General features: G+C 43.7%; 1 protein-coding gene across 1 annotated transcript in view; it reads left to right on the plus strand.

The window, feature by feature from the left end:
• Nucleotides 1-11,715, plus strand: part of pdia2 (protein disulfide isomerase family A, member 2) — a 29,829-nt gene extending 18,114 nt beyond the window's left edge. The window contains exons 8-11 of the mRNA XM_068056851.1: nt 1,903-2,023; nt 8,472-8,653; nt 10,737-10,838; nt 10,953-11,715. Of these exons, the coding sequence (XP_067912952.1) occupies nt 1,903-2,023; nt 8,472-8,653; nt 10,737-10,838; nt 10,953-11,051 (504 nt within the window). The 3' untranslated portion in view covers nt 11,052-11,715. The remainder of the gene's footprint in view (nt 1-1,902; nt 2,024-8,471; nt 8,654-10,736; nt 10,839-10,952) is intronic.
• The last annotated feature ends 1,270 nt before the right edge of the window (nt 11,716-12,985 follow it).

Genomic DNA, 12,985 nt, shown 5'->3' on the forward strand with positions numbered 1-12,985 from the left:
AAATACTGCGGATGCTGGAAATCTGAAATAAAAACAAGAAATGCTGGAACCACTCAGCAGGTCTGGCAGCATCTGTGGAAAGAGAAGCAGAGTTAACGTTTCAGGTCAGTGACCCTTCTTCGGAACTGACAAATATTAGAAAAGTCACAGGTTATAAGCAAGTGAGGTGGGGGTGGGGCAAGAGATAACAAAGGAGGTCTAGATTGGACCAGGCCACATAGCTGACCAAAAGGTCACGGAGCAAAGGCAAACAATATGTTAATGGTGTGTTGAAAGACAAAGCATTAGTACAGATTAGGTGTTAATATACTGAATATTGAACAGCAGCAAGTGCAAACCTGAAAAAAACAGTGGGTAAGCAAACTGAACAAACTAAGATGAAATGAAATAAATGCAAAAAAAAAAATTGTAAAAAATGTAAAAAAGAATGAAAAAATGACTAAAAATGAAAGTAAAATGGGGGGCTGTCATGCTCTGAAATTATTGAACTCAATGTTCAGTCCGGCAGGCTGTAGTGTGCCTAATCGGTAAATGAGATGCTGTTCCTCGAGCTTGCGTTGATGTTCACTGGAACACTGCAGCAATCCCAGGACAGAGATGTGAGCATGAGAGCAGGGGGGAGTGTTGAAATGGCAAGCAACCGGAAGCTCAGGGTCCTGCTTGCGGACTGAGCGGAGATGTTCCGCAAAGCGGTCACCCAGTCTGCGCTTGGTCTCCCCAATGTAGAGGAGACCACACTGTGAGCAGCGAATACAGTATACTACATTGAAAGAAGTACAAGTAAATCGCTGCTTCACCTGAAAGGAATGTTTGGGGCCTGGGATAGTGAGGAGAGAGGAGGTAAATGGGCAGGTATTACACCTCCTGCGATTGCAGGGGAAGGTGCCATGGGACGGGGACGAGGTGGTGGGGGTAATGGAGGAGTGGACCAGGGTGTCGCGGAGGGAACGATCCCTTCGGAATGCTGACGGGAAGGGAGGGGAAGATGCGACTTGTAGTGGTATTACGCTGGAGGTGGCGGAAATGGCGGAGGATGATCCTTTGGATATGGAGGCTGATGGGGTGAAAAGTGAGGACAAGGGGAACCCTGTCACGGTTCTGGGAGGGAGGGGAAGGGGTGAGGGTAGAGGTGCGGGGAATGGGCCGGACACGGTTGAGGGCCCTGTCAACCACAGTGGGGGGAAATCCTCGGTTGAGGAAAAAGGATGTCATATCAGAAGCACCGTCATGGAAGGTAGCATCATCAGAGCAGATGCGTCGGAGACGGAGAAACTGGGAGAATGGAATAGAGTCCTTACAGGAGGTAGGGTGTGAAGAAGTGTAGTCGAGGTAGCTGTGGGAGTCGGTGGGCTTATAATGGATATTAGTAGACAACCTATCCCCAGAGATGGAGACAGAGAAGTCGAGGAAGGGAAGGGAAGTGTCAGAGATGGACCACGTAAAGGTGAGAGAAGGGTGGAAATTGGAAGCAAAGTTGATAAAGTTTTCCAGTTCGGGGCGGGAGCAGGAAACGGCACCGATACAGTCATCAATGTACCGGAAAAAGAGTTGGGGGAGGGGGCCTGAGTAGGACTGGAACAAAGAATGCTCGACATATCCCACAAAAAGACAGGCAAAACTAGGACCCATGCGGGTACCCATAGCGACACCTTTTACCTGATCAGCTATGTGGCCTGGTCCAATCTAGACCTCCTTTGTTATCTCTTGCCCCACCCCCACCTCACTTGCTTATAACCTGTGACTTTTCTAATATTTGTCAGTTCCGAAGAAGGGTCACTGACCCGAAACGTTAACTCTTCTTCTCTTTCCACAGATGCTGCCAGACCTGCTGAGTGGTTCCAGCATTTCTTGTTTTTATTCCCACTTTATCTGTTGTACTAAAAGTTTATTTAATTATTTTAGCCTTACCTAAAGAGTGAAGACATTCCAGAGGACTGGGACAAGAATCCAGTCAAAGTTCTGGGTGGAAAGAACTTTGAAAAAGTTGCTTTTGATGAGACTAAGAATGTGTTTGTTGAGTTCTGTAAGTACTGGTCCATGCATTTGCAGATATATTTGGGATTATAAATTCTATCTGTTCAAAAAGTAGAATTAATTTTTGTATATATATAATGAGATTTGCCATGACTTTACCAAAATTCATGCATAGTATAAACTGCTCACAACCACCCCTCCAATAAGAAGAATTTGTGCTATTATGGGTATTTGTAAATTTTTCTAATTTAGTATTTCCATTGTTACTTGCTAGTTTAGTCTGAACAAACATAGTGTTAAAACTCAGGGTGAAAGGTTGTTAAATATTATATCAAAGAATGACATTAAGAAGAGGATTAAATTGGCTGACATTGGCATCCCTATTTTTAACATTGTTGTGTATCATTAGCCCTTACTCAAAGAGTAGACTGCAGCTGGAATTTTATTTCCCCAGCTCTTGATTTTTCAGCATTTTTCGAGCATGTATTTTAGAAAAAGTAAATCCGTATATAGTTGTAGAAAAAGATTAATTTGGAATAATCCACTACCTTAAACATCCATTCCTTCCACCATGGCTAAAGTATATACTACCTTCATGATGCACAGCAGCATCTTGCTAAGGCTTCTTCTAAACCCGCAAACTCTACCACCTAAAAGATAGCGAGTGCATTGGAACACTGCCATATCTAAGCTTCCCCTCCAAGTCACCCACCATCCTGACTAGGACATATAATGCTGTTCCTTCATTGTCGCTGGGTCAAAATCCTGGAACTCCCTATGTAACAACAGTGTGGGAATACCTTCACCACATGCCACATGGACTGCTCCAGTTCAAGCACACAGCTTATTACCACCTTCACAAGGTCAGCTGGAGATGAGCAATAAATTCTGGCCTTACTAGGGACATATTTCCAGAATTATTAAAAAATGTGGCTTAAAAAGAGAACTAGAAATGCAAGCGCTCTTTCATGTCTTTCTGGTTCAAGTTGGGAACTCCAGTTAGTTTTAAATGAATGATCCTATCTTTTACTATAAAATTTGTCATTTCACTCACTGTGTCCTGTGCAATGACTGTTGCATGTCCATTCGGGAAGTGAGGTCTTTCCTTCTCCATCATACATTTGCAGTCTTCCAAGATCTTCGGTATGGTAGTTTGCACTGAATTTACACACTTCTGCAGTGAATTGAAATGGCACTCTGAGTCCATTAGTCAGCATCACTGAAACCTACTCAACTCGTCTTATTGCTGAGGTGTCACTGTGATGTCTCCAGTCTAACAATTAAGTCCAGAAAGCAATGCACAATTCCATGATTTGCGCAGAAACCATCCCATCTAATTACTAGTGCAAGTCAACCGCTCCAGTGATGCCTGAAGGAACAGCAGCTTACATACAAAACAACTTGTAAAGACAACCAAAATAACACAATTGTGTAATAAAATATTTATTCAAGCACCTTCTCATGTAAGGATCTGTTTAGACAATAACTTCAGTCTAACAATGTACCAAGAATCATGCCATTCTGCACCTTTATCACTGCCGGTTAGGAAATGAAAGGTATTCAGCTGTACTTAATGGGGTTGATTTTTATGCCCCTTTTGCCCAATATGTGCACCAATTCATGGGATGTAATTGACCTGAAGAATAGGTGGAGACCTGAAGGGTCTGCGCTCATTTGGAACATACCCATGTATCATGGAGACTGGGGGCAGAAACAGGAAGCTCCTGATGAAATAGCACGACACTTCATTTAAATGTTGAAATACGGGTGCTGATGGCCTGCACATAATTTGTGAGTGTTTGGTTTTCTTAGTGTAAAGAACATTTATCTTAACTGGGTATCCAGGGTCGTTAGCAACTGGGAAATCATCCAGAAGTTCATTTAAAGGCCACAGTAATTAAAAAGTCCTTTTCTGGACAATATTCATCGTCTTTGTGTTTGTCTCTGCTGCCACTGGATTCTCCTGACCTTTTGTGTTAATTGTTTAGTGACTGTTGATTCCCCCCGTCAGTACCCTGCTGCCTCCAACAGGTTCCCCAAATGGGAATCCACTACCTCAGCTTTTTGGATGACAAATAGAGGTTCAGCCAATAAGCCTGGCTGCACTAGAGGTGTTCTGTGGCCACCTGCTGGTACATCTGCAGATAGAGGTGCACATATTTCACTCTGGCAGGTAATCAGTATATGCAAAGGCTCCTGTCTCCAAGGAAGGCTTGATGTTAGTGATGTCAAGGAACAGTCCTGATATCACAGGTACAATAAGCTGGATTTTCTGGGTAACCCCGAGGGGGGATCGGAGATGGGGTGGGGGGGTGCAGCAAGAGTATTGCGAAGGGTGGCGGAGAGGTGGGGGGCAGCGTGGTGGAGGGCCCGTCGCCTCCTCGTTGCCCAGCGGCCGGGGACAGGATAGGCTGACAACGGCCTTCCCGCCCAAAGGCCATTTGAGGCCCTTAAGTGGCCTATTAACAGCGAATTATGGGCCTCTTCCCACCGCTGCTGTGATCTTACCGGTGCCGGTGACCCCACCTCACCTACTTCTTGTTTGGGGTTTCAGCACTGGGCCTGGTTCTGAGGCCACTGTAAAACAAGGTGCCCTCCCTGTGGGCTTTGTGGGGTGGGGAGGGGGTCCCTCCTCCAAGGGAAATTTGTGGCCCATAGAGGACTCCCAGCAGGAACCAATTTCCACCCCCCCCCCCCCACCGGGATACCCCTCCCCCTGGACCGCAAGACCACACCCAGCAACCCCCTCGCTGGTGCCTTCCGGACCATCGGCGACCCCACCTCAACTACTTCTTGTCTGGGGTTTCAGCACTGGGCCCGGTTCTGAGGCCTCTGCAGTACCGGCGGTAGCCATCAGTCCCCACCCCACAAAGCCCACAGGGAGGGCACCTTGTTTTACAGTGGCCTCAGAACCAGGCCCAGTGCTGAAACCCCAGACAAGAAGTAGGTGCTGCTGTTACTGCTGAGCTGCTGGGCCTCTGATCGGCTGGCAGCTCTTGGAGGCAGGATCCCCGTCTCTTTAAAGTCTTTAAAGGGACAGGGATCCTGCCTCCGAAAACATTGACATAGCAAGACCGAAGGATCGCTTCAGGGGGCTGAGAAAATGCAGAGGCAGGGTTCCCCCCGTCTTTTTGGCCCGGCACCAGGAGCCCTGCCTCCAGCACAAAATCCAGCTCAATATGTCAAAACCAGCTGATCTGATCTGTTATGCCAGATTATTCTTCAGAAACACTCCAATTACAATTTTAAAAAAATAGCGTTCTTATGTTTTAAATGATACAGCGTGCAAGTATGATCAATAGTCTGATTGGCTGCACCTGCCATGATGTTACCAATCACACTTACAAGTATCTATCTGGCAATTGTGGGGAGGCTATAGGTCAACAGAGAACCAGCTACAGAGCTGCGCCATATGCTGCAAGAACATGACCTCAAGCTAGGCAGTAACCTAGGGGCTAAAAAGAGTGAGGAAATTAAGGATATTGATATCAGCTGAGAAAAAGTATTGGAAAATCTTGTTGGACTAAAATATGACAAGTCCCCGGGACCAGATGGCCTACATCCTGGGGTTCTAAAAGAGATAGCTGCAGAGATAGTGGATGCGACGGCTGTGATTTTCCAGAATTCCTTAGATTCAGGAATGGTCCCATTAGATTGGAAGTTGGCAAATGTTACGCCGCTTTTCAAGAAAGGAGGTAGAGAGAAAACAGGGAACTACAGGCCAGTTAGCCTAACATCAGTCGTTGAGAAGATGCTGGAAACTATTATTAATGAAGTCTTAACATTGCAGTTGGAAAAGCATAGTATGATTAGAACATGTCAGCATGGTTTTACTAAAGGGAGATCCTGTTTGACAAATTTATTAGAATTTTTGAGGATGTAACTAGTAAGGTTGATAAAGGGGAACCAGTAGATGTAGTATACCTGGATTTTCAAAAGGCATTCGATAAGGTGCCACATAAAAGATTAACCGGCAAGAAGAGGGCTCAAGGTGTTGGGGGTAATATATTATCGTGGATAGAGGATTGGTTAACAGACAGGTATCAGAGAGTGGGCATAAATGGGGCATTTTCAAGTTAGTAGGCAGTGAATAGTGGAATGCGGCAAGGATCAGTGCCGGGGCCTCAGTTATTTACACTCTATATTAATGACTTGGATGAAGAGACAGAGAGTAATATATCTAAATTTGCTGATGATACAAAGCTCGGTGGAAAGGTAAGCTGTGGGGAGGATGTAGAGGCTGCAAAATGATATTGACAGGTTAAGTGAGTGGGCAACAAGATGGCAAATGGAGTATAATGTTGGGAAGTGTGAAATTGTTCACTTTGGTTGTAAAAATAGGAAAGCAGAATATTTTTTAAAAGGTTTGAAACTGGTAAGTGTTGATGTTCAGAGAGACTTGGGGGTACTCATACAAGGAACGCACAAAGTTAACAAGCAGGTTCAGCAGGCTATTGGAAAGGCAAATGGCATGTTGGCCTTTATTGCAAGGGGATTGGAGTACAGGAATAAAGAAGTCTTACTAAAATTGTACGGGGCTTTGGTGAGACTGAACCTGGAATATTATGTGCAGTTTTGGTCTCCACATTTAAGAAAGGATATACTTGCACTGGAGGCGGTGCAGTGAAGATTTACTAAATTGGTCCCTGGGATGAGGGAGTTGCCCTATGATGAGAGGCTGAGTGAATTGGACCTATATTCTCTGGAGTTTAGAAGAATGAGAGGCAATCTAATTGAGACATACAAGATTCTGAAAGGGCTTGATAGGGTAGAAGCTGAGAGGTCGTTCCCACTGGTCAGGAATCCAGAACATGGGGACACAGTCTCAGGATAAGGGGCCAATCATTCAGGACTGAGATGAGGAGAAATTACTACACTCAAAGGGTTGTGAATCTTTGGAATTCTCTACCCCAGAGGGTTATGGATGTTTCATCATTGAATACATTTAAGGCTGGGATAGATAGATTTTTGGTTTCGCAGGGAATCAAGGGAAATGGGGAGTGGGCAGGAAAGTGGAACTGAAGCCCAAGATCAGCCATGATCATATTGAATGGCAGAGCAGGCTCGATGGGCCATATGGTCTACTTCTGCTCCTATTTCTTGTGTTTTTGTGCCCTCAACTTTCAGGAATGCTGCAATGGGATGGTGCTGTGAAGTAACAAACAGAGCCACCTGATCGCAACCACCTTCACATCAGCAGCCATCAAACAGAAGGCCAAATGCTGTGCTTCTCCATTATGTGCCTGTATATTCATGCCCGGCATGTTGGGATTCATTCTTGCCTCTCATTTCTTAGTACCGTCCCTCTTTAGCCTTGGAATGTCCTTGACTGTTTCAAAAGCTGTAAAAATGTTTATTCCTTCATACCACCAGTTTCCCTTAATCGTTTGCATCCTCTTAAGATTTTTCTTATGCGCAATTGGATACGGGAGCATAGTCGTTGTTACTGCGCTAGCAACCCAGAGGTCATAAATTCATAATCCCGCTGTGGTTAGTTGTGAAATTGAGTTCAATAAATCTGATAAATTCTGTGGTAACACCAAAAAAAGCCAATGTACAGTGCTGGATTATTCTAAAAACCCAGTGGTTCACTAATTCCTTCATTGAAGGGACCCGAAGACACCTATCTGGTCTGGCCTACATGTGACTTCAGTTCCACACTACGTAGTTGATTCTTCATGCCCTTGATAAATACTGCCTTGCCTGTGTTGCCCACATCCCAATATCTTTTTAAAAGTTCTGCTACCACCAAAGCTGTGCTCCCTTCATTCACCCAGATTGTGGGCATGGTAGCATAGTAGCACTATAGTAGTAACACATAGTAGCATGGGGATAGCACCCTGAAAAACTAAATGCTGTTCACACATTATTCTGGTGAGATCAGCAGCTCTTAACTATTGGAACTGCCTTATATCAGTGCGTGAAAATTGGCCCCAATATGATATATGGATTCGTGCTCTGGATGACTCAGTGCAAACACAGTTATTGTGATAACACTTCAGGTTGTTCTAAATTGTTAAAAATATCTCTCCACTTTTCCATGAGACAGTGGGTGAAACTTGTTGAGGCTCTGGGCCCCTGATAGTACCACACACACACTGTGGGGCTTATTGGCAAATCACAGATGCATTAGCCATGATTTTCTGCATGCTAACTTTATGAACGGAAGATCATGGACTGTGCATCTATGATTTTCCGGTAAGTCACCTGCTGCATGACATACCCCACCAGGAATGCACAGGCCCAGAAAGTTCCATGGTGGCCTCATTAAAAGAATTAGTACATTTACAATAGGAAGCATCATGCAGAAAAACATATGATTACTGTGAATATTTAGTTACAGTTACTGAAGAATTATTACTTGGTAACACACTTCGTCACATGCATCTCATTCCTGCACGTCAGGCCTCATTCCTTCGTTATCATCAGTATGATCAGCGCAGTAAAATGAAGGGATCAAAGCTGTTGGCAATTGATGCTCTAATTTTGTCTTACAGATGCTCCCTGGTGTGGTCACTGTAAAGAACTGGCTCCTATCTGGGATCAACTGGGCGAAAAGTACAAGGATCATGAAAATATTTTAATTGCTAAAATGGATGCCACCGTTAATGAAGTTGAATCTGTAAAAGTCCAAGGATTCCCAACTATCAAATATTTCCCTGCTGGCCCAGGAAGAAAGGTTTGTTAGAGTTTCCATTCTAGGTAGTATTGGGATAATTTTTTGACTGCACTCCTGATGGGGTCTGTGTCTATCAGCAGCACATAGTGGAAACCTGGGCAATTTACATGAATCTTCAACCATTAACCTAAATAGTTGAACAATCTTGCCAAGTAGATGCCCTAATTTTCAATATTCTAAGGCTTACTGCTGAGAAAGGATGAAAAAATATCCCTTATATATGCCAGTTTTTATTATAGTTATTTATTTAATAAAATTACTATGGCAAAAGAAAATTTACTTGCGATACTTGAAACAATAAAGGAAAAGACATTTACATCTGTTAAAGGACTGAAAGGCAAGGCTTCCTCGCTTTTTTAATAATTTCTACTTTATATGCGAACTCATTGTTGCTGGATGAGGCAGTAATCTGGACTGATGAGAATAACTGCTTGAAACAGAAAATACATGATTAAAACTTTGGGACAGAGTTTCTGCTTTGGGTGCAATCAGGAAATTTTGTCCAGGTTGCGATGGTTAGGTTAGGCTTCAAGTTTCTGTTAAAATTAATTTGCATAATCATGAATAGTAAAATCTTCCAAGAGGCAGTGCAGTCAGCCTAATAGAGCATAAACATTTTTTTCCATCAAAAAGTATTCCTTCATCAATTGGTAACCTGGTGCACTTTTATTGAGACAGCTGAAAATTGGTTTATCATCAAAAATAAGCATTTTTAATAAGGGTCTTCAGTCCTCCACCTCTGAGTAACCTCATTTAAAATCACTGAAAATGACTTTAAAAAGCTATACTGAACCATTTAATAGTTTCATTGGCATACACTAGTCAACTTGTACATTAAATATTTTTGATACAAATAAACATTTAAAATGTGCCTACTAGTGACTGTGCACCTGATGAAATGAACGTAATTTGGAGAGCAATTGGTGGAATCTCATAATTTCAAGCTAGGGGCATGGCTAACTTTGTGGATGGTGCCTAAATTGGGTGAATTGAAGCTTGAACTGGCAGGAAAGATCACTGAAAACACAAAGGACTGGATCTTGTTCTGCCACTGCCAGGAGAGGCGGCGGATGCAGAAAACGGCGGCCGCCAAGCATGGGCCCCGCGCCAGGCACTTTGCATCTGCACAGCGGCCGTCCCTCCCCCACCCCCCACCCAATCTTTTGCTCTGGTTCGGCCAATTCCACCCAGATTGCACTGATACTACTAACAGAAGCAAGTGCCTCTTTATATTTAGAGTTCAGATGGCACAATTATCATTAGAGCAGCCATCTACTTTAATACTGGACTAAGCTGGTAATCAACAGTCATTATTGCACTGACTCAATGGGGGCGGGAAATAGGCATTTGCGCCCTGAAAATGATGAGGAATGACTTATCGACCTGTTCCTGCCAATGGGGCTGTCCTATCTTTCCGAGGTCTGATTACTGGCCATCCAAAGCGCCTGCCTGAGTCTGGTGGCAGGCCTTTTAAATATGTAAATCAATGGTTTATGACATCAATATGAGCCTGATTGCTATTTTCAGACAGGCCTGGGAGGAGTATGCACTGTGAATGCTTTGGCCAGTATCATCTGGCAGATAGGTTAACGAGGAGCCCAACAGCTAGGTTTTAATTTATTTCTGTGGGGCCAGGAGAAGCAGGAATCCTCCTGCCCACTCCAGAGAATGGATGCCCCAAACCCCATCTCTGGGCCTACCTTCTTCCAATCTGAAGGCTTATTGGGTCCCTCAATATTACAGTCATCTGGAGCGGATGATCTGCTCCAGGTCAGTAGCTTTTTCCGTGCAGCCCACCGGCCCCATACTAATGGGCTTCAAAATGGACTGGGCCTCCCGTTGGGATTATCGACTGATCGATAATGGAACTCTGCTGTCTGGCAATGAGGTGTGTGCACCAGATGGAGAAAGGATTGGGTTCCTAACTTACAGGGCTTACTGCAAACTAATCAATCTTTCAACTAAGATGATTCATATTTTCAGAAAGATACCATATCAAATTCCAAAATGCTATCTGGTCACTTATTTTCCATTTCACTATTTTGTAATAAGTTAAGAAAATTACAAGTTGCTTATTTTACAGATTATAGACTATGAAGGAGAAAGGACTCTGGAAACATTTACAACATTTTTGGACAATGGTGGTGAATTACCTGAAGAAGATGGCAATGATAATGATGAAATGGTCAGTGCATTCTGTATTTGATCTGCAGTGATTTTCTTGAAGCCCATTTTCTATGCTCAAATACTCTCTATTAACACTCTTCTAATGATTAATGTTTTCTTCTAAATATTGCAGGATATTGATGATATTCTTAGTGGAAAGACCAATAAAACAACTGAGCAGCATACAAAAGGCGAAGACACTGCCAGTGAAGCTACTAGGGAGGAATTGTAGCCTCTACCATTAAAGATTCAATTATACAGTTTGATACAGAACTAAACACAAAACTGTTATTGTGGCTTTGGTAATACAAAAGGTTTTATAAAGGCTGATCACTTCCCATCAAAAAGAATGACACTTCTGTGTGGGAAACATCTTCTACTCTGTATTATTCTAATAAATCAAATGTTTACTGTACAGTACAGAATAATGCAAAGAAAGAATTGGGGGAAAAAGATTTTTTTTCACATTAACATGAAACAAACTCTTTTCCAAATAATAAATATTTTCTTCTCTGAGACTGTAGGGTTGATTTTTATGTTCCTGTGCTTGAATATACTGGACCCACTAGGCTTGGTGAATGGAGGAAAATTGAGTGGAAGGAATGTATGTCTGTAAGGAAATCAAACTGGTTCTCCTTGTATTTCAATTAATGGATGGGATTTCAAATGGACTCCCTTATGGGCACTCCAGCCCATTTGAGTTTCCTCTGTTCTCCAAGCCCAGGTGATCCAATATAACAATTGTCAGGAACAAAAGAATTTGAGCCCTCGTTTCAACCACACAGTTTGGTCCATATTGTGAAAATGAAAGTTGTAGTTCTTACTTTGTTTTAAGTCAAATGACTATCATTCAGTTAATATTAATGCAAAACATACATTCATGCACAATCTAGTTTGTTTCCTTGTCTCATTCAAATAAAAGTTAATAACACTGTAATTTAAACCATCTGATAGTGTCTTACTGGACACCTGGAATGTTCTTTAGTCATCATCAATTTCATGGCAATGCTGCCATTAACTCTGCAATTTTCTATTATCTTAAATGTTACCTATTTATTCTTCTGTTTGTACTAAAGAATTATGCATTTAGGAGTGTGTTTTGGGTCTCAGGGTTCAGGTATTGACACTCATAGGCCGGGATTTAATACCACCAGCAGGAATGATGGGCTGGATTTTGTTCTGAAGCTGGGGGTTCTGGCAGTGGGCAGAAGGTGAGGGGACACCCCGCCTCAGCCCTCCATTGGACCCCTGTTGCAATTCCACAGTGGGCAGCCAATTAACAACCCGCCTTTGGGGGCATCCTCTCTTCAAGGGAGGAGCTCCCCCTACCAGAGCTGCCAGCTAATTGGAAGGCCAACAGCACTGCAGTATTGAGAGCACCACTGAGAGTGGTGGCCCCTGCTAGGCCTGCAGTATTGAGGACATCGGAGACCCCGGGAGAGGTGAGTGGGGTCAGGGCCACTGTGTCATTCAGGCAGACCCCGGCGACAGGGTGGGTTTTTTTTTCCAGGGGTTGGGGCGATCGCCACCAGGTGGCCCTCCAGGGACCCAGGATTGACCCAAAGGAGGGACAATGCCCCCAACCCCACTAGGAGGCCACCAGGTTTCATGTGGCGGTGTCTTCCCATGGCAGAGGGCCCTTTTGCCTTCCATTAAATTGAGGCAGGAAGAGACCCTTAAGTGGCTGCCATTGGCCACTTATGGGATTTTAATTGGCCTGGGGTAAGAAAACCATTCTTGGCCTTCCGCACGCCAGACTAATTTGGAAGGCGTCACGCACTCCGTCCCACCTCACCTTCCAATGCAATTTTATGGGGCCCCCCCACCTTCATTCCCGTAGCAATAAAGGGGGAATCCAACAAGTGCTAGCTCCCTTATTTGCATTTTTAAAGTTTCTAACACCTCTTTCAGATGTGGGCCCTGGGTGCCTCCTTTGGTGCCTATACCAAAATGGCAGGTGGCTCTTCCAGCTCAGAATGTGCATGTGCTCATCAGCCGCCATATTGGGTACTTATTTTCTTGTTAACTAGAAGCATTCTAGGCTCACCCTTCAGTAATGATTGATTTCTGACAGACCCCACTTACACAGAAATTATTGTAAAAGTCATTGTTGCTTCAGAATCAGGCACTGAATTTGATATTAAATAATCACATAAAACTGGTTGA

Source organism: Heterodontus francisci, chromosome 24 (assembly GCF_036365525.1).
Source record: "Heterodontus francisci isolate sHetFra1 chromosome 24, sHetFra1.hap1, whole genome shotgun sequence".
NCBI classification, from domain to species: domain Eukaryota; kingdom Metazoa; phylum Chordata; class Chondrichthyes; order Heterodontiformes; family Heterodontidae; genus Heterodontus; species Heterodontus francisci.